Genomic DNA, 26,598 nt, shown 5'->3' with positions numbered 1-26,598 from the left:
ACACATATATATGTATGTATATATATATATATATATATATATATACATATACACACACACATATATATGTATGTATATATATATATATATATATATATATATATATGTATATATATATGTATATATATATATATATATATATATATATATATTTGTATGTGTGTGTGTGTATACTTGTGTGTGTTTACAAAACCCTCCACAAAGACTTTGAGAGACATTCAGCAAACTGGCTGAAGACTCTATTGTAATAATTTTCTTCTCGAATATTTACTATTAATATATCCTACATTTATATATATATACGTAATTAAAAAAAAAAACCTCATTGTATTGTTGTTTATGATTAAATAACATTTTTATACTGAATATGAGTTGTTTTCTTTTAGTTTGTTTATTTATTTATTCATTTATTTATTGTATTCGCCTAATATTTTTGTTTTGTATTGACTTGTATGATGGCAGGATAGTTTAGTTTGGGTTGTTTTTTTAAAAATTAATATGACTAAACACACTATTCAGTTAAACTTTGAGTGCTACCTGGTTCTTAAATAACTTTACTATTTGCCTACCTTGACCATCTCTAGTTTCCTTGGATCCAGTTGTTTCACTTGCAGACTTGTTGACCATGAGGGATTTCATGAGGACAGTTTATCCTCAAAGATTATTACATACGGTAAGCTGTACTTACTTAAGGAACATATAGTGCTAAGCCAATCATTGGAAAAACATTCAAGCGAAGTCGTTGCCAGTGCCGCTGGACTGGCTCCTGTGCAGGTGGCACGTGAAAAACACCATTTGAGCATGACTGTTGCCATTACAGCTTGTTGCTAACATTTTGACCAGATTCATCCTTTACTCCCTGAGTGAATTTTCCCTACAATAGCTGACCAGCAGATACTGAAAAAGAATATCCAATGACTGGCACCCGTGCATTATAATGGTGTTGATTGCCAGTGCCATACAATTGGCACCCATGAATTGTAGTCATGGTTGTCGCCAGTGTCATGTAAATGGCACCCATGCCGGTGGCACGTAAAAAAACGCCTATTACACTCCTGAAGTGGTTGGTGTTATGAAGGGCATCCAACCATAGAAACCATGCCAAATCAAACTGGAACCTGGCGCAGCTTTCCAGCTTATCTGTTCCAGTCAAACTGTTTAACCCATACCAGCACAGAGAGTAGACATTAAGTGATGATAATGATGATGATGATCTTCAGATTTTCAGGCTAAGCATAAGCTTCACTCATCACCCAAATCTCAGGCCTTGTGCCTATAGTAGAAAGGATTATTATCAAGAAAGAAACTCAAAAAACTTTTTTTTTTCCATAGATACAATATTTATTTAAACTTTCTTGACACTACAGGGAATAAATGATAAAAACACCACCAGTTCTGACAAGTCTCTTTTTTTTTTTTAAGAATAATGACATTAGAATTTATTATTCGACCATCTAAGATTATTTATGTCTTTTAGTTCTGCAATAACAAATGTTATTTGACTCATATTATTACTTTTTCAAATTTTAAATGAAATTATCTAAATTAAAACATTTGAATAGTTGAAGCCAAGGTGACAGTCTGCAAAGGTGACCCTTTTGTTCCGTTTCTTTGTAATTACCATTATCCTGATACTGTCTGAATTGCAGAAAATATAACATGATTTAAATGATAAAAATTATATTGCTTTTAAAACAAAAGAAATTTAATGAAGAAAGAAAAATACTGACTGAAATTTATAAATTTGTTGCTCTATGTACTTTAGTGCTCATTTTGAAAAGTTAAATAAATCGAAGAAACAGGTTTATTCTTCAGTGATTCATTCAAGGTAGGTACTTACACCCTGTGTTTCTATTCTCTACCTTCTCTTTAGGGTCTCTTTTATCTTCTATTTGTCTTCTAGCTTCTTTTTACTCCTGTTTATTACAGTATATTTTACTGCCTACAGTTAAATTTATTCCTCAAAAATTACATATGTAAAAACAGATACCTGACCAATGACAAAATATCTGGAACAATAATTACTGAAGCTAGAACTGTAAACAAGACAACAGCCAGTACACCAATAGCTTGAGATGAAGGTCTGTCATCCTTGGCACTTATTTTCTTGGCAATATACCTTGATGTTTCATTTTGTTTTACAGATAGTTCCTTACGGGTCTCCTGCATTCGTTTCTCAAAATGTTCAGGTGTTTCCACATAACAGGCACAGGGACATAAAGTTTCATTTTCAGTGGAATCTGTAAATAGAATATAGATTTCTGAAACCAGATCAGAGTTACAAATTTTGAGGATGTGGTGTGGTCTAGATCAGTGGTTCTTAACCTTTTTTTGTAGTCCCTACATATTTGAGCAGTTGTTATGTCTAGTGTCCATCTAAGTGGTGAGCGAGGTTTCATGTCTAAACTGACTTAGCATGGATGATAATTTATAACTTTTACTCTAAAAATGGATTGTATAAGCTTTTAACAGAGAAATGATAAAAAATAAGAGACGAAAGTTGTAAATATACTTCATGCATTGCAAATTAATGACTTCCCCGTGCCTGATGAGATTTAATTTTATTTTAATAACCATTTTAATAAGCATTACTTGTTTTATCATATATAATATAATTACTACTATAGGTAAAATTTTGCTTTGTAATTATGTTACCTAACTGCTTCACTCATTACTCCCTAAAGCCTAACGCCTTTTCAATATGCCCAGTGCTTCCTTGGGAATGGTAACTATGCATGTTGAGAACCTCTGGTGTAAAACATTACATCAACATCCAGTATTTCATTTCTGCTTTATATTAGCAGCTTTGTAAGGATCAATGGTAAAGCTGGCACCAGCTGCATTTGAACTCAGAACATACACGAATGAGATGAATTATAGCAAGTTTTTTTTTCATCAGCAGCTCTACTGATTATGCAAATCCACAACCCTCAGTATAGGTATGTCTGCACAACTGTATGGTTTGATAGGCAATTCCTGTGTGTAACATCTTCAGCAAATAAATTTCTTCTACCATCTTCTGAAGTTGAACTATATGAAAGCATCTTGTATATAAGCAATAATTTATCGGCATTTCCTATAAATGTGTGTGTGTGCTTGTACACACATATAGCTAGATATTTCTCTCTCTCTCTCTCTTTCTTTCTCTCTGTGAGTGTGTGTATGTATGCGTGTATGTAAGTATGTATGTGTACACATAAATATATGTGTAGTTTGTATGTGTATGTATATATATATACACATTATATATATATATATATATATATATATATAAACATTATATATAGAGAGAGAGATTATATATATATGGGAAAAAAAGTCAAGGTAGAAAATGCTAAAATCATCATCATCATTTAATGTCTGCTTCCCATGCTAGCATGGGTTGGACAATTTGACTGAAGACTGGTAAACCAGATGGCTGCATGGAAGCCAGTCAAGGCGGCGCTGGCATCAGCCATGTTCGGATGGTGTTTTTTATGTGCCAACATAAACGGGGATCACAACTACAATTTCCATTTGATTTTGATTTTGATGTACTTGACTCAGTAGGTCTCCTCAAGCACGGCATGTCACCCTACGGCCCAAGGTACTTTGAGTGAGCTGGTTATGGGACACTGGTGTAGGTTACAGCTGTGAACTCACTTTATTTGCCGGGTCTTCTTCATCACAGCATATCTTGGTCTTTTGTCATTGCCTCTGTGAGGCCCAACGTTCGAAGGTCATGCTTCACCACTGCATCCCATGTCTTCCTGGGTCTCCCTCTACCCCGGATTCCTTCCACTGTTTGGGAGTGGCACTTCTTCACACAGATCTCCTCATCCATCCGTAGTACATAACTATACCAACGCAAACGTCCCTCTTGCATGCTACATTCGATGTGCACACTGACATTACACATCCAGCAGATCATACTAGCTGCATTTCTTTTGAGCCTACACATATCTTCAGCAGTCACGGCCTGTGTTTCACTGTCATGAAGCATGGCAGTTTGCACACATGCATTGTACAATCAATCTACCTTTCACTCTGAGCGAGAGGCCTTTGTCAACAGTAGGAGTAGAAGCTTTCTGAACTTTGCCCAGGCTATTCTTATTCTAGTGGTAACACTCTCAGAGCATCCACCCCTACTACAGACTTGGTCACCTATGTAGCGGAAGCTATCAACTACTTCTAGTTTCTCCCCCTGGCATGTGATGGAATCTGTTTTCTGAGCATCCGTGGTGTTTATTGCCCCAGTGCATCTGCCACACATGAAAGCTATCTTCTCAGTTAATTTCCCTTTGATGTTGCTGCATCTCTTATGTATCCATAGCTTACACTGGGTACATTTTACAGAGTTTCAACCTACACCTTTTCTACAGACTGAGCAGAGCCACCTACCTGAAGGGGTGTATGATGTGTTCGCCTTCCTACTTACTAGAACTTTGGTCTTTGCAACATTGACTCTAGGGCCCTTATACTCATTTTATCCTTTTTCATATTTTATTTGTATCGACCGTGCGGAAGGAGAGGTGACAAGAATGGCTCCTTTAGTACATCACAACAAGGTCGATACAAATAAAATATGAAAAGGGATAAATGCTGTATTTAGAAGGAAAAGAGAGACACAACCGGTAGAGTGTTTAAGAGAAGATTTTATTTATAGGTTAACGTGTGTGTCTGTGTGTGCAACGTACAAACATAATAATAGACAGGCCATCATGTATACAAAGTGTGTATGTACAAACATGGATGTATGTGTGTGCAATAAGTACAGAGCATGAAGAGAGTATGACGTTAGAAGAAAGTCCAGACACAAGGATGATAAATACCAGTTCGTAGTCAAGGTACACAGTAGTTGAAGTGCTGTATCAAGAAGTTGAGGCTGCAATGCAGAGCCGGGGAGAGGCACATGTCGTATAAGAAGTTGTGACTACGATGACGAGCCGGTCTCTTGTTACAGAAGGGTCGCAGGTTGTACTTGTTGTTAACCATGGTGAAGTAATTCACAAACTGTGGATATAGAACCTGTGCGAGCATAGCGGGTTGGTGTGTACGTAGCAAGAAATTGATGTTGTTAAGAAGATGATGGTGGCGACAGAGATGGAGGTCCTGAATGCTGCTGGACGAAGTGTTGCTGAGTCTCCATGTGGCTGCTGTTGTGTCGTCACTGGAACTGGCAGTGTGCTCTGTGGTCAGTGGCTAAACCTCAGAAGGTCTGTAGCCGAAAGACCTTGAGATGGTGTGAAGCTAGCATCTTATAGTGGGCTGTCAGCTGACTGGAAGTTTAGAAAAGACTGTCTCATGTGACCTCATCTGAAGGCTGTGATTGGTTGGGTTGCATCTTGGCGCGCAATAGGGCAAGAAACAACTTGAGCCAATAGCAAACAATCAGAGTAGTGGACACAACAGGGTCCAAAGTGCAGCCGAAGGCTAGCTGTTATCTACTATGTCCGTATTTATGTATATACAGAGTGTCCATAAGGTCTGGGTACATGGAGTAAATAAAACCATAATATAAACAATTAAATATAAGAAATAATAATTTCTTAAAGTATGTGTTAATCCCCATGTGGGTACATGGAGTAAATAAAATCATAACATAAACAATTAAATATAAGAAATAATAATGTTTTTAAAGTATGTGTTAATCCCCATGTACCCAGACTTTGTGGACACCCTGTATAACAGAGAGAGAGAGGAGAATTTCCCTAAAGGCGTTCGCTACACCAGCATGGAAACAGACACTAAATGATTTGTCTAATATTATTTTATTTTTATAGTTTAGTAATATTAGGAGGCGCAATGGCCCAGTGGTTAGGGCAGCGGACTCGCGATCATAGGATCGCGGTTTTGATTCCCAGACCGGGCGTTGTGAGTGTTTATTGAGCGAAAACACCTAAAGCTCCACGAGGCTCCGGCAGGGGATGGTGGCGAACCCTGCTGTACTCTTTCACCACAACTTTCTCTCACTCTTTCTTCCTGTTTCTGTTGTGCCTGTATTTCAAAGGGTCAGCCTTGTCACACTGTGTCACTCTGAATATCCCCGAGAACTACGTTAAGGGTACACGTGTCTGTGGAGTGCTCAGCCACTTGCACGTTAGTTTCACGAGCAGGCTGTTCCGTTGATCGGATCAACTGGAACCCTCGATGTCGTAAGCGACAGAATGCCAACAACAACAACAACAACAACAACAGTAATATTATCTTAAATACTGTCAAGTTACTTACTCTTTTCTGCTGGAATTGATGATCCATTCACCATTGCTGATGCCATGTCTGCCTCCAATGTTGTTATTTTTGGCGATGTAGCTTGTGTTTCTGTTCCTGTTGATGCTGTACTTGTCGTTTCTGTTTTGATTGTTGTTTCTATTGTCGGTGTTGTTACAGTAGTATCAATAGTTGTTGTTGTTGGTCTTCTTTTAGTAGTAGTGGTAGTAGTAGTAGTAGTAGCAGCAGTAGTAGAAGTAGTAGCAGTAGTAGTAGTAGCAGTAGTAGAAGTAGTAGCAGTAGTAGTAGAAGTAGTATCTGTTGTATTCGTTGGTTCTAGTGTGGATGTTATTAATGATTGTGTTGTGTTTATTGGTGATATGGTTGTATCTCTATATTCAGAACCTGTTTTAAAAAGAAAAATATTGATTGCCAGTGTTTTATACTGATTTCCTTGTTTAATATCATCATCACCATCCTTTGGCATCTATTTACCATTCTAAATTTAAGAGATAAGGAATTATGTACATTATTTACGAGCTTACGCATGTCCTCAGCAGCCACAGCCCATGTTTCACTGCCATGTAGCATGGTTGTTCGTACTGTATGACGCATGCGTACGAACAACCATGCTACATGGCAGTGAAACATGGGCTGTGGCTGCTGAGGACATGCGTAAGCTCGCAAGGAATGAAGCCAGTATGCTCCGTTGGATGTGTAATGTCAATGTGAATACCCGTCAGAGTGTAGGTATCTTGAGAGAAAGGCTGAACATTAGAAGCGTCAGTTGTGGCGTGCAAGAGAGACGATTGCGCTGGTATGGACATGTGGTGAGAATGGAGGAGGATAGCTGCGTGAAAAAGTGCCACACCCTAACAGTTGAGGGAGCCCGTGGAAGAGGTAGGCCCAGGAAGACCTGGGCTGAGGTGGTGAGGCAAGACCTTCGTACATTGGGCCTCACCGAGGCGATGACTACGGACCGAGACCTTTGGAAATGGGCTGTGCGTGAGAAGACCCGGCAAGCCAAGTAAGATCGTTGCCAGTGCCCCTGGACTGGTTCTTGTGCGGGTGGCACATGAGATGCACCATTTTGAGCATGGCCGTTGCCAGTACCGCCTGACTGGCTCCTGTAGGATTTTCGAGCGAGATCGTTGCCAGTGTCCCTGGACTGGCTTGTGCGGGTGGCACATAAAAGACACCATTTCGAGCGTGGCCGTTTTCGTGCGGGTGACACGTAAAAGCACCCACTACACTCTCTGAGTGGTTGGCGTTAGGAAGGGCATCCAGCTGTAGAAACTCTGCCAAATCAGACTGGAGCCTGGTGTTGCCATCCGGTTTCACCAGTCCTCAGTCAAATCGTCCAACCCATGCTAGCATGGAAAGCGGACGTTAAACGATGATGATGATGATGATGATGATTTACATTTGACGGATATTTATCTTCGAATATACCAAGAAGCATAGTGCAATATCTGTAAGATGCTTTGGAAGTTACTAATAATTTCTGAGTCAATGAAATAAGTGGAGTCACAATGGCCCAGTGGTTAGGGCAGTGGACTTGCGGTCATAGGATCGCGGTTTCGATTCCCAGACTGGGTGTTGTGAGTGTTTATTGAGCGAAAACACCTCAAGCTCCACGAGGCTCCGGCAGGGGATGGTGGCGAACCCTGCTGTACTCTTTCCCCACGACTTTCTCTCACTCTTTCTTCCTGTTTCTGTTGTGCCTGTAATTCAAAGGGTCAGCCTTGTCACACTGTGTCTCGCGGAGTGCTCAGCCACTTGCACGTTAATTTCACGAGCAGGTTGTTCCTTCGATTGGATCAACAGGAACCCTTGACGTCGTAAGCGAGTGCCAATGAAATAAAGAAAGACAATTATGGTTTTAAAAAACGGTTTTTGAAATTGTTAATATTGATCTCAAATTTTGACACATGACCAGCAAGTTCAGATCAGTTACATCGGCCCCGGTGCTCAATCGGTACTTGTTTAACAACTCCGAAAGGCCGAAAGGCAAAGTCAACCTGGCAGCCTTTAAAGTCAGAATGTAAAGACAGATGAAATGCTCCTAAGCATTTTGTCTAGTGTGGTAACGACTCCACCAGCTCACCACCTTTTCAATTGCTAATATTATCTATTGGTTGTAACTCCTGATACAAATGTCAACTTTTTTTCCTGATGAGAGAAGACAGGCTTTATACTCAGAATGCCATCATAAAATGATCAAAACATACAAAATGGTTCCATTTTGTTTTGGAAATAGTGTACCTTAGATTACAACATTAAAAATGTTCTTCCTTCCTTTAAAGACGGATAGGATTTGATTTGCAGGAGATTTTGCTCTTTTTTTTTTTTTTTGCAGGTAGAGTAACATACGTGCAGGTAGAGTAAGGTAATTTTAAATCAGAGGATAAAATTAATTTTTCTTACATAATGATGCGGGGTGCGTTGGTTCACATGATGAGAATGTAGCATTATTATAGAGTTCCTGGCCTCCTGGGTGACATTGGAATGGAACTGAAACAAAGATTATAAGCTATAAGCAAAAAAAGTCACTTTTATATCATCGTTGCTTGCAATGGCAACTGTCACTGATGCTAATGAGGAGAAGAAGATGATGATGATGATGATGATGAAGAAGAAGAAGAAGAAAAGGAAGAAGAAGAAGAAGAAGAAGAAGAAGAAGAAGAAGAAGAAGAAGAAGAAGAAGAAGAAGAAGAAGAAGAAAAGGAAGAAGGAGGAGGAGGAGGAGGAGGAGAGTGGTGATGTTGATAGGTAGTTTGGAAAGCGACTGCTACCATTTGGGTCAGAAACCACCTCAGCTTCGTAAGTGACCCCCTTCTACAGTATCAGGAATGGCAGTATTGATGGCAACAGCAGCAGCAGCAGCAGCAGCGCTAATGATAATAATGCTAATTATGATGCCAATAACAACAGCAACAACAACAGCAGTCAGCACCAATATAGGGCTGATAACAGCCCCGACAGCCACAACGATAGCCATAACAGCACTAACACCACCATCGATGATGTCCCCTAGGCCAGCATTAACGACTCCAGTACCTACACCAACACCAGCACCAGCAACATCAGCATCAACAGAATTAGTTTTGAAAATAACAAAGGATTTAATAAAATACATTGCCATTATTAACCTCATGTTTGGACCATCATCATCATTTTAACATCCTCTTTTCCATACTCTTTTACTCTTTTACTTGTTTCAGTCATTTGATTGCAGCCATGCTGGGGCACCGCCTTTAGTCGAATCAAATCGACCCCAGGACTTATTCTTTGTAAGCCTAGTACTTATTCTATCAATCTCTTTTTGCCGAACCGCTAAGTTACGGGGACGCAAACACACCAGCACCGGTCGTCAAGCGATGGTGGTGGTGGGGGGGGGGGACAAACACAGACACACAAACATATATATATATATATATATATATATACATATATACAACGGGCTTCTTTCAGTTTCCGTTTACCAAATCCACTCACAAGGCTTTGGTCATCCCGAGGCTATAGTAGAAGACACTTGCCCAAGGTGCCACGCAGTGGGACTGAACCCGGAACCATGTGGTTGGTAAGCAAGTTACTTACCACACAGCCACTCCTGGGCCTATATAGCCACTCCTGCGCCTATAAGATGTTCACATATGTGGAACAGAATTCATCATTGAGGCAGATCTTCTATGGTTGGATGCTTTTCATGTTACTAATCCTTAACTGCTTCCAATTAAGATAAGATTTCCCCTTGGCCAGACATGTTTCCACTAAAGTTTGGAAGTAGACACCATTACCTTGTATAATGGTGATGTAGCAATACACAAAAATATATCCATTGATGTTCCGGAAACATCTTCAAGCACAGGATCCCAGAGAGACGATACGTCACGTCCTTGGCCAGTCATGTGTGGTGCCTGAAGGACGAAAGGACTCTGCGCATAATCTCATGGAAGATGCTAGAAGAACCAGGCTCCTACATCAATGGGAGCAAGCGTTGCAAACTGTGCATAACTGAATGGACGAGAATATCAAAGAACTCCCTTGACCTGAGGAACATCTGAAATTCCAGGATGGAAGTCTTCTGACCCTGCTTACACTTCTGGAGATTCCTACTGAAGTCCTGGAACCCACAAACCAACCACGTTGACTATCGATAGCAGTATGAGGGAGACAACCCTTTGCGCTTAACCCTTCTCCTTTGTCCGCACATTCAATAAGTAGCTACAAGGTCTTTTCTCCCTTCACTTTCAAGAGAGGTTATAGGCCACCGGCCATTAGAGTCTGCAGAAACACTGTAAAGCTAAGGGCTTTATGGGCATAAAATCCAGGGTAACCCTATAGACCGGCCATAACTATCTTTATCTAATTACTCTACTGTTATATAACTTAGAGTGTGCTTCTCTTTCAGATTTATGATTTACTGATGATATATATATATATATATATATATATATATACTCTTTTACTCTTTTACTTGTTTCAGCCATTTGACTGCAGCCATGCTGGAGCACCGCCTTTAGTTGAGCAAATCGACCCCAGGACTTATTCTTTGTAAGCCTAGGACTTATTCTATCGGTCTCTTTTTGCTGAACTGCTAAGTTACGGGGACGTAAACACACCAGCATCGGTTGTCAAGCGACGGTGGGGGGACAAAGACAGACACACAAACACACATACATAAATATATATATATATACATATATACGACGGGCTTCTTTCAGTTTCCGTCTACCAAACATACTCACAAGGCTTTGGTTGGCCCGAGGCTATAGTAAAAGACACTTGCCCAAGGTGCCACGCAGTGGGACTGAACCCGGAACCATGTGGTTGGTAAGCAAGCTACTTACCGCACAGCCATTCCTGCGCCTATATATAAACAAAGGGCCCTTTCTGTTTTCATCTACCAAATCCACTCATAAGGCTTTGGTCGGCCTGTGGTATAGTGGATGACTTGCACAAGGTACCATTCAGTGGGACTGAACCTTGAACCATGGGGTTGGGAAAGAAAATTTCTTACCACACAGTGATGCCAGCATCTACTGTATAATTTCTGTTAACATTAGCCCATCACTGGTTTCACAGATTTTAAAAACTTTTTTTCTGTAACTAACAGTTAAAAGTAAATAGGTGTGTTTTAGTGGATTTGATCAATAAATCTAATTCTATAAAGTTCAGCTCAATAGACTGTAAGGAGTCTACATCAAATCTTGTGGAATGCCATCTGTTATGGACAAGCATGCTATCCAAGTGAGTAATACTGTTTTCCTTTGTCCCCACTTAAATCTATGAAACCAGCAGCCAAGCTAAATATCACTCTATGCAAGCAACTTGCAGATAATTTAGATTTTAATGAAGTAAATCAGAAAAACAAATATGTACGAAATTCAGTGTTACCAGTTCCAAATATTTCAAAACTTATACTACACTTGATATGAGCATAAACTTCAATGGTCATCTTTGATGTAATTATAGGTTGGTTTGAGTACAAAATTGGCCAGTCATTCCACTGAAAAAAAAAACAACATAGAAATAAAATCATACAAGTACACAAGCACATAAACCACCCTCACACACACCATCATCATCATCATCATCGTTTAACGTCTGTTTTCTATGCTGGCATGGGTTGGACAGTTTGACAAGGAGCTGTCCAACCTCCAATTGTCTGTTGTGACATGGTTTCTACGACTGGATGCCCTTCTTAGTGCCAACCACTTTACAGATTGTGCTGGGTGTTTCTACACGCCACCACCATGGGTGCATTTATGCAGTACCAGTACAAGTGCATTTCATGTGTTACCAGCTCCTACAAAGGACAAACCAGTATATATATGGAAGACCGTAATTTTACTTAGCTTGGCATGTCTTTTCAAGTACAGCAAAACCATCACAACTCCTGGTCCCTTGTCCTTTCCTCAGTGTAGCCTAGCATCCAAAGATCCTTTCTCGCCACTTCATCCCATGTCTTCCTGGGTGTATTCCTTCCACAGATTCCCTCTTCAGTTAGAGCTCAGCACTTCTTTACACAGGTATCCTCATCCATACGCATCCCGTGATCATACCAGCACAAACTTCTCTCTTGCACACAACATCTGATGCCTCTTATACCCAGTCTTCCTCTTAAAATCCTTTACACTCTCTCATGCATGCACACTGACACTACCCATCCACTGGAGCATGCTAGCTTCATTTCTTTCAAGTTTTTGCAATTCCTTTGTGGTCACAGCCCATATTTCACTGCCATGTAACATACTGTATATACACAGGCATCATACAACCTGCCTTTCACTCTGAGATAGAGACCCTTAGTTACCAACAAGGCAGAGGCCCCTGAACTGTGCCTAACCCGTTCTTATTCTAGCAATTACACTTTCATACCTTCTTCCTCCATTGCTAACTTGATCCACGAGGTAACAGAAGCTATCTATAACTTCTAATGATTCCTCTGAGCATTTGAGGGATTTTATTGTCTGCGCATTTTTAATGCTTATTGTACCTGCATATTTGCCATACACAAAGACTGTTTTCGCCATTAACCTTCCTGTTGCCAGTTCTCATGTGGTTTTACGTGGATCTTTCCCAATGATGGTCTTTAATCGACCGTCATCGATGACAGATGGGCGTCCACTGCGCTCACGATCTTCAAGGCAAAGGTCTCCACTGCAAAATCATTTAAATCATTTTCCAACTGACTACTCTCTAATCATTTCCTCACAAAATGTTGCGTTGATATCACAAAATGTTGCGTTTCAGCTGATTTACGTTCTTTTTTGAAGTTGAATCGCAAAATTACTTGAATATCACGACAGTTCCATTTCAGATGTTTGTAACAACGGTGAAAAAATGTCAATGTTAATTTATTGATGCATTTGGGCAAGTCTATGTCTGTATTATCAGACAATTGTAAAATATTTTTTCAAAATTCATAACTCAGCAAAAATTTGGTACAAATTCTTCATGGTTCAAAACGTTACTTGCTTTTTACTCAACCTGATATATATATATATATATATATATATATATATCATTATCATTGTTTAACGTCCGCTTTCCATGCTAGCATGGGTTGGACGATTTGACTGAGGACTGGTGAAACCAGATGGCTACACCAGGCTCCAATCGGATTTGGCAGAATTTCTACAGCTGGATGCCCTTCCTAACGCCAACCACTCAGAGAGTGTAGTGGGTGCTTTTACGTGTCACCCGCACGAAGGCCAGTCAGGCGGTACTGGCAACGGCCACGCTCAAAATGGTGTATTTTATGTGCCACCCGCACAAGAGCCTATGTCCTTACCTGTTTTGTCAAATAAAAGATTTTTTATTCTTGAGAAATTTGAAAGCCCAGAACTAGCACAGGGAATGTCAATAAATGTCATTGACTGCAGCCAAGCCACAAATGGTAACATCAATGTTTGTAGGTGAGAAACCGATAGTTACACTACCATTTCTAGCCAAAATTCAACATAGGTTGTAAACATTCAGAGACACAGCAAATTAAATAACATCCTGCTCAGAAACACATTGAACAAGAGCACTCAGAGAGTGCAAACCTCCACCAAGGCAATGATTAGCCAGAGATGATTTTTAAAATGAGAATATCTGAAATAAACTAGACTGCTCTCATAAAAAAGAATACTAAAAATGAAACCCGACCGCTCCCCAAAATTAAGGAAAAAAAATAGGGAAAATAATCCAGAATCCTTGTCCAGCACTGAATCAATCCCCAAATTTAATCAGTTTGTGCCAGTCACAAGGCCAAATATCCCTGAAAGTTTCATCCGAATCCATCCAGCGGTTCCTGAGATATCTTGTCCACAGACAAACAAACAAACAAACATGACTGAAAACAACACCTCTGCCTTCACTAAGGCGGAGGTAATAAATTTGGTCTAAGACAGACAAAAGAATTTCATCAAAGCACTGTAGAAGCTGGAATGATATGTTCTGCTCACATATCCTGGAGCAGACGATGTTTAAAGGGATTATGCTTGTATCATGTTCATATAACAGTTTGACATGCTATACCAATATAATGCAATAGATACTTTTAAATATAGAAATAAATAGGAAGAAATGGGTGAAAATAGATATAAAAGGAGAATTTACAAAGAGATTCTATAAAGAATGACTCTTACCTCCATGGTTAAATTATTTTCAAAATGGATGGTTATAGTTTCTGTATCGCATAATCTTTGTGAACTTTCAATATATTTTATTTCAAAGACCGTGTAGTAATCATCAAATGTATAGTTAAACTTTGTGGTAGTTTTTGCTGTTAAGTGTATTACCTCTTTGCTTTGATATAAATAATGAGAGTTGTCTACGGAGTATTCAGTAACTTCGACTGCAAAAAAAAAAAAAAAAAATGTTACAATGTATTTCAACTTGACAAATATTCCTTTGGAACATAAATAGCACCATTTGAGCGTGATCGTTACCAGCGTCGCCTTACTGGCACTTGTACCGGTGGCACGTGAAAAAACATTCAAGCGAGGTCATTGCCAGTGCCGCTGGACTGGCTCTTGTGCAGGTGGCACATAAAATACACCATTTGAGCATGGCCGTTGCCAGTACCGCCAGACTGGCCCTTGTGCTGGTGGCACATAAAAGCACCCACTACACTATCAGAGTGGTTGGCGTTAAGAAGGGCATCCAGCTGTAGAAACTCTGCCAAATCAGATTGGAGCCTGGTGCAGCCTTCTGGTTCGCCAGTTCTCAATCAAATCGTCCAACCCATGCTAGCATGGAAGGCAGATGTTAAACGATGATGATGATGAATGCTCCAATATGACCAATGAATACTGTGCCTATAACCGACCAACCAACAAGCCAATTAAAACACACACACACACACACACACACAGGAGGAGGGGAGCAGGGGAAGAAGAAGAAGAAGAGAAAGAGGAGGATTTTTCAACTCACCTTCCAGAAGGTCATTATGCATTGTAATATTGTGACATGTGTAGTTTGGCAGTCCCGTTCCTACAGGACACAAATATTTGCAGGAACCCAGATAGAAAGTTGTGAAGCATGAGACATATACATTTTCCGGAACTATTGAAGAACAAATTTCTGAAATATACGATAAATACATTTACAGTATGTTATGTTTTCTTATTGAACCCGCTTCTCTTTTAACTAAATTTTCGTCACTTATTTTTGGGGTTTTTTTTTGCATCGTGATAATCTATGATGCAAGTATCAGAGAACTTCCCAAAATATGTGCCATTGTTTGTGGTTACATGTCACAGTCACTCATGGTATCGTTGAGAGAGCTGTATTCCTATTTGTTGTGTTAGCCCGTTTTGGTTCTCCATCAATTAAGACATTTCTTCTTTGCCCAGCTTGCAACCATGCCAGGTTGTAGCAGTTCGTTTGCTAGTGTTTCCATTGCTGTTAAAGCTTGCAGGATATCATTTCTTTCCTCCTACAAATGGAGCATAGTCGATCACAGCAGCCCAGTGCTCGATGGTACTTAGTTTATTGACCCAAAATGATGAAAGGCACTTTCGCGACCTTTGAACTCAGAATGTAAAACCAGAAGAAATGCTAAAATGTCTTTAACCCTTTCGTTACTAACCCGGCTGAAACCGGCTCTGGCTCTGTAGTACAAATGTCTAGTTTTCATAAATTTTGAATTAAAATCTTCCACCAAACTTTAGTCAAAATTTAGGTTCCTAACATTAGCTAAATGATAACTAAGTTATTTTACTAAATTCTTTGTTATATTTAAAATAATTAAAAGAAACACAGAGCATCTCAAAATAAATACAGTAACGAAAGGGTTAAACATGTTGTTTAATCATGTTGTTTAATCATGTTGTTTAATCATGTTGTTTGGCATGGTAATGATTCTGCCAGCATGTTGCCATAATAATAACAATGACATCAACAACAACAACATTGAAATTTATAAAACTGATTGAAATATTTCTGGGGGTTTATTTTTTTTTCCTAAAAACAATATAAATTAATATGAAATAATATTTAACAACTTACTGACCTAAATGTCTTGATGCAGTTGATTTCAGTGCCTCTAATTGAGCATCATTAATACCTGAAAATAAATATATTTATTCTTTTTAATCATTTCATTACCATATTTCTGCTAAAATACACTGCCTCTGTTTCAATTAATTTTTTTAAAAATAATGAAGAACTTCATAAAATAACATTGTAATTTATCAAGTTAGTCTTTGAAACAAATTCACATGGAATTTTGGTGGAGGTCTTAATTGGAAAGCCATTCACATTTTATTTTAGTTGCAATATTTTAAGCTCTTTTCTTTTATTTTAGGCTTACTTCTTGTCCTGTATTTTCCCAGGTTTATTAAATACTTAGTGGAGGCACAATGGCCCAGTGGTTAGGGTAGCAGACTCGTGGTCATAGGATCGCGGTTTCGATTCCCAGACCGGGCGTTGTGAGTGTTTATTGAGCGAAAACACCTAAAAGCTCCACAAGGCTCCGGTAGGGGATGGTGGCGAACCCTGCTGTACTCTTCCACCACAACTTTCTCTCACTCTTACTTCCTGTTTCTGTTGTGCCTGTAATTTAAAGGGTCAGCCTTGTCACACTGTGTCACACTGAATATCCCCAAGAACTACGTTAAGGGTACACGTGTCTGTGAAGTGCTCAGCCACTTGCACGTTAATTTCACGAGCAGGCTCTTCCGTTGATCGGATCATCTGGAACCCTCGACGTCATAAGCGACGGAGTGCCAACAAAATTAAATACTTAAGCATATTGTTATCCCTGGCTGGCATTTTTCATTCTAGTCCACTTTTTTCAGGCGATGCAGAAAAATGAATTTTTATTCTTATAATAAATTTAGCTTACTTCTTCATATTATTTCATTTCTTATGAATTAATAATTGATGCCTTTTCATTTTTGTTAGAAATTCTAAATTAAATAGCATTTTCTTTACATTAAGTATTATAAAATCTGCCTATTTAGAATTAACGTTTTAATTAATATTTATCAGAAATAAGATTTTTTAAAAAGGGAGCAATAATAAAAAAAAATAAATAGCACTAACTATGAGCAATGAGGAATCAAATGAATTAGCAGAGATTATCAACTAAAAAACAAAACATTTCTAGACTGAATTTTCTGTTTGCCTTGTATTGACAAGTTGTCATTTAAGTATCTTTATAATTGCAACACATATATTTACAACTGGCAATTATTGAAAGCTGCATAACTTATTTTTTCTTTAATATATTTTTATGGGGTTAGCAAGAAAAGATACATCTTTGGTTGAGGAAGTACTGGAGGGCTAGGAGGCCATCATTGGGGAGGATGATGGTGTATAAGATTTTTATGTTCATGGTGAAGAGGGGGGGAGGAATCAGGAGGGAAGGAAAAAGAATGGAATAGTCGGAGGGTGTGACTGGCGTCAGGTATGTTAAACAGGAGGGAAGCGATTAAAAGGGAAAGGATGAGGTCAAGGTATTTTGAAATGTGTTCCATGGGACAGTTACAGGTGGAAACGGTGGGGTTGCCGGGATTGTTAGGTTTATGGATTTTGGTTGAGGGAATAGATGGTGGAGGTACAAAAAGTTCAGATGATGACGTTGATGGCAATAGGGAGGAAAGAAGAAGACAAGACAAGGTCACACATGGTAGAGAACATGTGCTGCTGGTAGGAGGGGACAGGACCAGAGGCGAATGCATATATATATATATATATATATATATATATATATATATATATACTCATAAGGTACAGTGTATATTTAAATACATAAGAGGAATCTACTCATGGGATTCCTAATGCTAGAAAGAACAGCTAGGTTCCAAAACCAGAAATTAGGGATAAATCTTAAAAGGATTTATCCCTAATTTTGTGGTTCTAGAACCTAGCTGTTCTTTCTAGCGTAAGGAATCCCATGAGTAGATTCCTCTTATGTATTTAAATATACACTGTACCTTATGAGTAATTCATAGTCTTTGGACTAAACTTTTATACGCTAGGCCACTTGGAGGTTAAAACTTTTATTAATTTCCATTTCCCTTTGATATGATTATATATATATATATATATATATATATATATATATATATATATATATATATATATATATATATATATATAAAGTCATAAATGACAGAAACAGTTTCATGAAATCGTATTTAACAATAAAAAAATTCAAATATCACAACAAATTATTTCATAACTTAATAAACAAATTACTTACATGTCTGCATTAATGCAAAATGCAAAAATTATTTCAAAGTACTGCAGAATTTAAGCTACGTCAGGTGAAAGAAAGTCTTTGTATTGTACTATATATTCTATGTTATGTAGAATGATACATTATGGAGCTTTTTTTACAAGTACTACTGGATTACTTGAATCCATATATTGTAACTTAAATATATATATATATATAAGGCACAGGAGTGGCTGTGTGGTAAGTAGCTTGCTTACCAACCACATGGTTCCGGGTTCATTCCCACTGCGTGGCACCTTCGGCAAGTGTCTTCTACTATAGCCTCGGGCCGACCAAAGCCTTGTGAGTGCATTTGGTAGACGGAAACTGAAAGAAGCCCGTCGTATATATGTATATATATATGTGTATGTATGTGTGTTTGTGTGTCTGTGTTCGTCACCCCCACCATCGCTTGACAACCGATGCTGGTGTGTTTACAGCCCCGTAACTTAGCGGTTCGGCAAAAAGTGACCGATAGAATAAGTACTAGGCTTACAAAGAATAAGTCCTGGGGTCGATTTGCTTGACTAAAGGTGGTGCTTCAGCATGACCACAGTCAAATGACTGGAACAAGTAAAAGAGTAAAAGAGTATATATATATATATATATATATACACATATAAACACACACACACACACATAAATATGTATATAAACATATAGATAAAGGTAGCTATGGCTAGTCTATGGGGTTACCCTGGGTTTCACATCCGTTAAGGGCTTAGCTTTAGAGCATTTTTTCAGACCCCAAAACTGTTGGCCTATGGCCTCTCTAGCAAAACACTCTTTTAGATTCATGATATGTATAAACATAAACATATATGTCTGTATATGTGCAGTCGCATGCACACACGCATGTGTGTGTTTGTGTGAACGCTCACACATGAACTGGTGCTTTTTGTGCATATAGCAAGAGACAGAGATTATGAGAATAGAATATTCTTACCTGTATAAATACTGCCACAAGCTGCTACCATAAGAAGAAAGAGGATCTTTTTCTGCATTTTTTTTCTTTCTTTTTGCTCCCTTCTTCGAAGTAAGGTTTTCACTGTTGCGCATCTGACTGTTCTGTAAATATGTGATCATTTTTTAATGCAATTGTGAATCACTCATGCTTCACACTTTTCATTTCTGTTCAGCATTGATTAATAAAATATCATGAACAGTACATTATGGAAATATTGGATTGTTCATCTTCATTTATGCAAACCCTTATCTTCTTTATTCATTTAAACTGAAGTAACAAATGAATAGAATTGATTAGCCAATATCAAAAGTAAACAAGCTGAAACTAGTTATATCTACCTTTTCTGTTTGTATATTTATGTAACTTGTTTTTGTTGTTATTATTTAGCACCAAGTCAATTCTGATTAAGCAGACGTTTGATCAAATTCATTCAAGCTTTGGATATCCTGTATGTTCTTTTCCCTGTGCCAGGGAAAAATCAAGAAATTGTGGGACAGGAGTATGTACACATAGTGATTCTGAAAAAAGTTATGGGCCTACTACTATGAAACATCCTGAAAGGGTGATGGAATTGTTAAATCCAGATTTTTGTGTATTTGCACATCCTCACTCTTGGGAATATACATGAAGTATTCATCTCTTTATTTTTGAGCAGAGGTTGTCTAAACTACAAAATAAGGCATTCAAGGGCCATCTAGATTGATCTTATATCTCTATTTCTCTCCTTCATTGGACACTAAACTCAGCTTGCGAAGACCTGTTGGGGCAAGTGACATCGAAACTGAACCAAATTCGATGACTGGTACTCATGCCAGTGGAGCGTTAACAGTACCATCCGAGCCGGATCACTGCCAGAGCAGCGATCTCACTCCTGTGCCGGTGGCAAGTAAAAAGCACCATTTGAGCACAATTGTTTCCAGCTTTGCCTTACTGGCACTTGTGCCAGTGGCATGTGAACAAAACATTAGACTAACTCCTGTGCAGGTGGCACATAAAAAACACCATTTTGAGCGTGGCCGTTGCCAGTACTGCCAGACTGGCCCTCGTGCCGGTGGCACGTAAAAAGCACCCACTACACTCTCGGAGTGGTTGGGGTTAGGAAGGGCATCCAGCTGTAGAAACTCTGCCAAATCAGATTGGAGTTTGGTGTAGCCATCTGCTTCGCCAGCCCCCAGTCAATTCGTCCAACCCATGCTAGCATGGAAAGTGGATGTTAAATGATGAGGATGATGATGATGATGAGGATGATGATGATGATGATGATATATATAGATATGGGTTCTATATTTAAGAGATGAAGAATTATGTACATTATTTACATTTAACGATATTTGTCCTCATCTTGTTTGTTGTTAACACAACGTTTCAGCTGATACACCCTCCAGTCTTCATCAGGTGTCTTGGGGAAATTTCAAACCTGGGTTCTCATTCCTAAGGTATTATTATTATTATTATTATTATTATTATTATTATTATTAATATTATTATTTTTATTATTATTATTATTCAGGTCACGACCTGGAATCGAACTCGGAATCTTGGGGTTAGTAGCCCACACTCTTAACCACTATGCCATATGCCCATGTGTTAACAACAAACAAGTAGAGGACAATTATCTGTCAAATGTATATAATATATATATGTATATAATATATATATATTATATAATATATGTATATAATATATATATATGTATATAATATATATATATTATATAATATATGTATATAATATATATATGTATAGTAAGAGGAGAGATATAAATATCCAGACAGATAACTCATTACTCTATGTGAAGTGCCAAGGCTGATTTCTTTCAATGGTCGTTTTGAGGTATATTTCCCCAAAAACTACCATCCACACTTTCTGGTTGGTTTATTCATAATAATTGTCCACCATGTGTTTTGATCATATCAATAGCAAATTGCTGCATATTTATATGCAGGGATTTATGCATAAGTTGTATGATCACCGGACAATTATCATGAGTAATCCAAGCAGAAAGTCTCAATGCCCAAATTCTTCATTTTCCTTATTAAGTGAGACCAAAATCCAAGGCCTCTGCCAGGGATGTAGCCAGCCCACTTACGCGTAGCATTCCTTCTTTGGACACTAAACTCCACTTACGAAGACCTGTTGGGGCAAGCGAAAGCGGAATCTTGATGGTACCTATACCAGTAGATCACTAAGAGCATTGTCCGAGCATGATCGTTGCCAGAGCACCAGCTGTCTGGCTTCCATGCCGGTGGCATGTAAATAGCACCATTTGAGTGTGATCGTTACCAACGTCGCCTTCCTGGCACGTGAAAAGACATTCAAGCAAGTTCGTTGCCAGTACCGCTGGACTGGCCACCTGTGCAGGTGGCATGTAAAATACACCATTTCGAGCGTGGCCGTTGCCAGTACCATCCAGCTGTTGAAAATCTGCCAAATCAGATTGGAGCCTGGTGTAGCCATCTGGCTCACCAGTCCTCAGTCAAATCGTCCAACCCATGCTAGCATGGAAAGTAGATGTTAAACGACGATGATGATGATCATCATCATATATGCATATATATAAATATGTAATTTAGAGAAAAAACCCACAATTATTTAATTCATCCATGAAAATCCACAATCATATATAGAAAAATTTAATAAGTAAATACACTAAAAAGACCTATAATAAAAATCAAAAAAGTACAAAGTAATAAATATTAAAATAGTAAAAATGACTACACATGTTTCATAACCATATTTTCAAATAGAAAATAAAATAAAAATCGAATCGATTCAAAATAAATCGACCAAAAATCAATTCTATTCAAAAATGTAGCTAATCATCCGGTCAAAATACAATAATAATAATAAAATCAATGTATATATATCGACTAACAATAAATATCAAATGAATTCATATAAAAATACTTATTTTACCAATAAATAAAAGAAAAACATTTAACAATATTACTGAAAATAAATGCAATACTTATCTTATCGAAGCTTTAGTTTAAACTAAAATTTTAAACATTATACTTTTAACTTAGTGATTATTAGAATTAAGTCGCATGAAAATATGGCATAAAGAAAAGCAATAGAATAAAGAGATATATAAATATGTATTTAAGTTTTATTTATAAAATCAAAATGTATTTTAGCTGTAATAATAATAAATTAACTGTATTATAAACATTTACTGGAAAATTTTAAATTCTAAATAATTTTAAAGTCTAATAAATTAAAACTAAAATACGTAAATTAGATAATATACACGAAAGAAGCTAAAATACTATAAATTAATATATTTACATTAAATAAATTAATTAGAATATTTAAATTATTTATTTTATAAAAATCATATTATCATTTAATTATTAATTTATAATATTCACTAAAAATAGTATCGTACTAATTAATACACACTTTATAAGTAGAAATTATAACTACTACAATTATTAAACATAAAATAGGGTTTATACACACACACACACACACACACACACACACATATATATGTGGCCATTGCCAATACCACCTGACTGGCCCTAGTGCCGGTGACACATAAAAGCACCCATTACACTCTCGGAGTGGTTGGCGTTAGGAAGGGCATCCAGCTGTAGAAACTCTGGAAGCCAGTCAGCTGCTCTGGCAGCGATCACACTCAGATGGTGCTCTTAGCACTCCACTGGTACAGGTACCAGTCATCGAATTTGTGAATTTGATTTGATATGTATATATATATATATGTATTATATCTATATTATATTATATATGCGATGTGCTTGTGCAAAAGACAGCAAAACATAATGCACCCAAAGTGATAGATTATTTATTGAAAGGATGGATCAATTAACCAAGAGCTGGACATCAATATTTCTAGCGTACCACAAACAAAAGCCTACTTATTTTCATGGTTGAATAGATTGTCATCAAAGTAAATAACACCGTTAACATTGCCACTGGTAGCAGTATAAACATTTACATAAAACTCCTTTAAATGACTTCTATTCCTGCTAACTGAACAACCACTAGTGTCAACAATGTTACTAATATGACCAAGACTCCAGGGATGGCTACTCTGAAGAGTGTCTGCAATTAGGTCTCAGTTGTTGTTGTTGTTGTTGGCACTCCGTCGCTTACGACGTCGAGGGTTCCAGTTGGTCCGATCAGCGGAACAGCCTGCTCGTGAAATTAACGTGCAAGTGGCTGAGCACTCCACAGACACATGTACCCTTAATGTAGTTCTCAGGGATATTCAGCGTGACACAGTGTGACAAGGCTGACCCTTTGAATTACAGGCACAACAGAAACAGGAAGTAAGAGTGAGAGAAAGTTGTGGTGAAAGAGTACAGCAGGGTTCGCCACCATCCCCTGCCGGAGCCTCGTGGAGCTTTAGGTGTTTTCGTTCAATAAACACTCACAACGCCCGGTCTGGGAATCAAAACTGCGATCCTATGACCACGAGTCCTCTGCCCTAACCACTGGGCCATTGCGCCTCCACAAGTCTCAATAACAACTACACTATCATAGAAGTTTTCTTCCTAACCAGATGGTTCTGGGTTCAGTCTCTCTGTGTGGCACCTTGGACAAGTGTCTTCCTTCTATAGCTTTGGGCTGACCGAAACCTTGCGGGTGGATTTGGCAGATGGAAGGCCCATTGTGTGTGTGTGTGTGTGTGTGTGTATCTTTGTGTCTGTGTTTGTCCTTCACCACCACTTGACATCTGGTGTTGGTGTGTTTATGTCCCCATAACTCAGCGGTTCAGCATAATGGACCAACAGAATAAGTATCAGGCTTAAAAAGAAAGGTAAAATAAGTACTAGGGTCGATTAATTCCACTAAAAATTCTCCAAGACAGCACCCAGCATGGCTACGGTCTAATAACTGAAACAAGTAAAAGATAAACTATCTCATGTTAATTAATTGATACATATTTTAGGAAATATTTCATTTAATCAAACATAGGCACAGCAGTGGCTGTGTGGTAAGTAGCTTGCTTACCAACCACATAGTTCCGGGTTCAGTCCCACTGCATGGCACCTTGGGTAAGTGTCTTCTACTATAGCCTCGGGCCGACCAAAGCCTTGTGAGTAGATTTGGTAGACGCAAACTGAGAGAAGCCTGTCGTATATATATATATATATATATATATATATATATATATTTATCTGCAAGTACAATATCTAACAATTATTCGGTAGCCATGATAAAACTCCGAGTTTTGGATGTTGGGCCGGAAAATGCCGGCATCGCTTCAGTTATTGGGCCATCAAAAAAGATGCTATGAAATGATTTTCATAGCAATATTTTTGATGGCCTGATAACTGAAGAGATGCCGGCGTGGGTTTTCACCCCAACATCCAAAACTTGTAGTTTTATCATGGCTACCAAATAATTGCCACATATTATATTTACAGATAAATTCCTCTATTTACATAATATCGAGGTCTCTTTCATTCTTTTGTTGTCTTGCCATTTTTATCAATATATATATATATATATATATATATGTTTGTGTGTCTGTGTTTGTCACCTCAACCATTACTTCACAACTGATGTTAGTGTGTTTACATCCCTGTAATTTAGTGGTTCAGCAAAAGGGACTGATAGAATAAGTACTAGGCTTACAAAGAATAAGTCTTGGGGTCGATATGTTCAACTGAAGGCGGTGCTCCAGCATGGCTGCAGTCAAATGACTGGAACAGGTAAAAGAATTAAAAAATGAAAGAACAAACATATTAAAGAATTAGGTAGAGTTCTGGAATATCTTTTACAACCTGTGGGGAAGGAAAAGGGCAAGAGAGCCAAGGTGAGGGAGGGGTGGGGTTTGGGTCTAAAGAAAAAGGGAAAAGAAGAATTTGAAATGTTTGGAAAGAAAATTCTTCTAGAAATGTAATTCCCATTGTACGAAACACAGGAACACTAAATTTTTTTTTTTATTTAGAAAGAAAAAACCCCCATCTAATTTTTTTCCCAAGAGGTAGGGATGGCTACTCTGAAAGTCCACTGAAATCTATATTGATTATGAGTAATAGGCAATTAAATGGAATTAGGTGTTTAAGTATGAAGTAATTGATCCTTATACAAACATACATACATATATACATGCATGTATGAACAGGTGCATGTGTGTGAGTGTGTATTTATGTATATGTGTATACATGAAATAAATGATCAATCATTAGATAAATATTATGTCTAATTTACTTATCCAAATATAATCTCTCTCTCTCTCTTACACACGCACATGCACAAACACATACACACACATGCAAGTATCATCATCATCATCGTTTGATGGAGTTGCAAGCTGAAGACTTCAATTATCTATTATGACATGGCTTTTACAGCTGGATGCCCTTCCTAATGCCAACCACTTTGCAGATTGTACTGAGTGATTTTTTCATGGCATCAGCACTAGTTCTTTATACGTGGGACCATCATGGGTGCTTTTTATAAGGCACATCCCCTTTTCCATGCTTGCATGGGTCAGATGGAATTTGTTGTAGTAGATTTCCAATAGCTGGTTATTCTTCTTGTCCCCAACTGAGGTAATATTTCCCCATAGTGAGACATGTTTCTCACAGAAGACTCGAAATGAACAATCTTGCATGTATAATGAGGTTGTTTGTTTGCATCCCTTGAATAATGTTTGGATAAGGGGAAACAAACACACACACATACATACAAATATATATGCGTGTGCATGTGAATATATATATGTATATATATATGTGTGTATATATGTGTGTGTGTATATACATATACATATATATATGTATATATATATATATATATATATAACCTCGTGGGCATCGGTACCATTTTCCTCTTTCTCCGTTCTTCCATTCTCCGAACTTTCCATCTTTCCGACGAAGGGCTACGCCCGAAACGTCATACACTCTCTCTTTCCTTTCCTGAGCGTCCAATAATACTATCCATATCACGTCCTCACTTTGTTGTTTTTTTGTTTTTTTGTTATTGTTTTTTTGAACTATATATATATATATATATATATTTATATATATATATATATATGCATGTATGTATATGTATGTATGTATGTAAGTATATATGCAAGTAAGTATGTATGTATATATGCAAGTATGTATGTATGTGTATATATATATATATATATATAAATCGAAATCAAAATTGAACCAAATTTGATGACAGGCACCCATGCCAGTGGAGCCATCTGAGCGGGATCACTGCCAGAGCAGCAGTCTCGCTCCTGTGCTGG

General features: G+C 37.9%; 1 protein-coding gene across 1 annotated transcript; it reads right to left on the bottom strand.

Moving 5' to 3' along the window:
- Nucleotides 1-1,316: 1,316 nt before the first annotated feature.
- LOC106884377 (uncharacterized) lies at nt 1,317-19,525 on the bottom strand. Its single transcript, XM_089349887.1, has 8 exons — nt 19,356-19,525; nt 16,199-16,252; nt 15,118-15,267; nt 14,331-14,539; nt 11,590-11,701; nt 8,617-8,703; nt 6,211-6,594; nt 1,317-2,240 (listed from the first exon to the last, which is right to left on the bottom strand). Exons 1-8 carry the CDS (start codon nt 19,411-19,413, stop codon nt 1,969-1,971), a joined length of 1,326 nt encoding a protein of 441 aa, XP_089206013.1. The 5' UTR covers nt 19,414-19,525; the 3' UTR covers nt 1,317-1,968.
- Nucleotides 19,526-26,598: the final 7,073 nt, after the last annotated feature.

Source organism: Octopus bimaculoides, chromosome 3 (assembly GCF_046866305.1).
Source record: "Octopus bimaculoides isolate indiv1 chromosome 3, ASM4686630v1, whole genome shotgun sequence".
Taxonomy (NCBI): domain Eukaryota; kingdom Metazoa; phylum Mollusca; class Cephalopoda; order Octopoda; family Octopodidae; genus Octopus; species Octopus bimaculoides.
The sequence above is the reverse complement of the archived record's forward strand: the minus strand, read 5'-3'. Positions and strand labels throughout refer to the sequence as shown.

Excerpts from the sequence above, each read along its gene's own strand:
- LOC106884377 (XM_089349887.1), bottom strand. The coding sequence starts at position 19,413 with ATGCAGAAAAAGATCCTCTTTCTTCTTATGGTAGCAGCTTGTGGCAGT. Across the intron at positions 16,253-19,355 it reads TTGTGGCAGTATTTATACAG|GTATTAATGATGCTCAATTA; the intron begins GTAAGAATATTC and ends ATTTATTTTCAG. Across the intron at positions 8,704-11,589 it reads TTTTGAAATATTTGGAACTG|TTCCATTCCAATGTCACCCA; the intron begins GTAACACTGAAT and ends TCTTTGTTTCAG.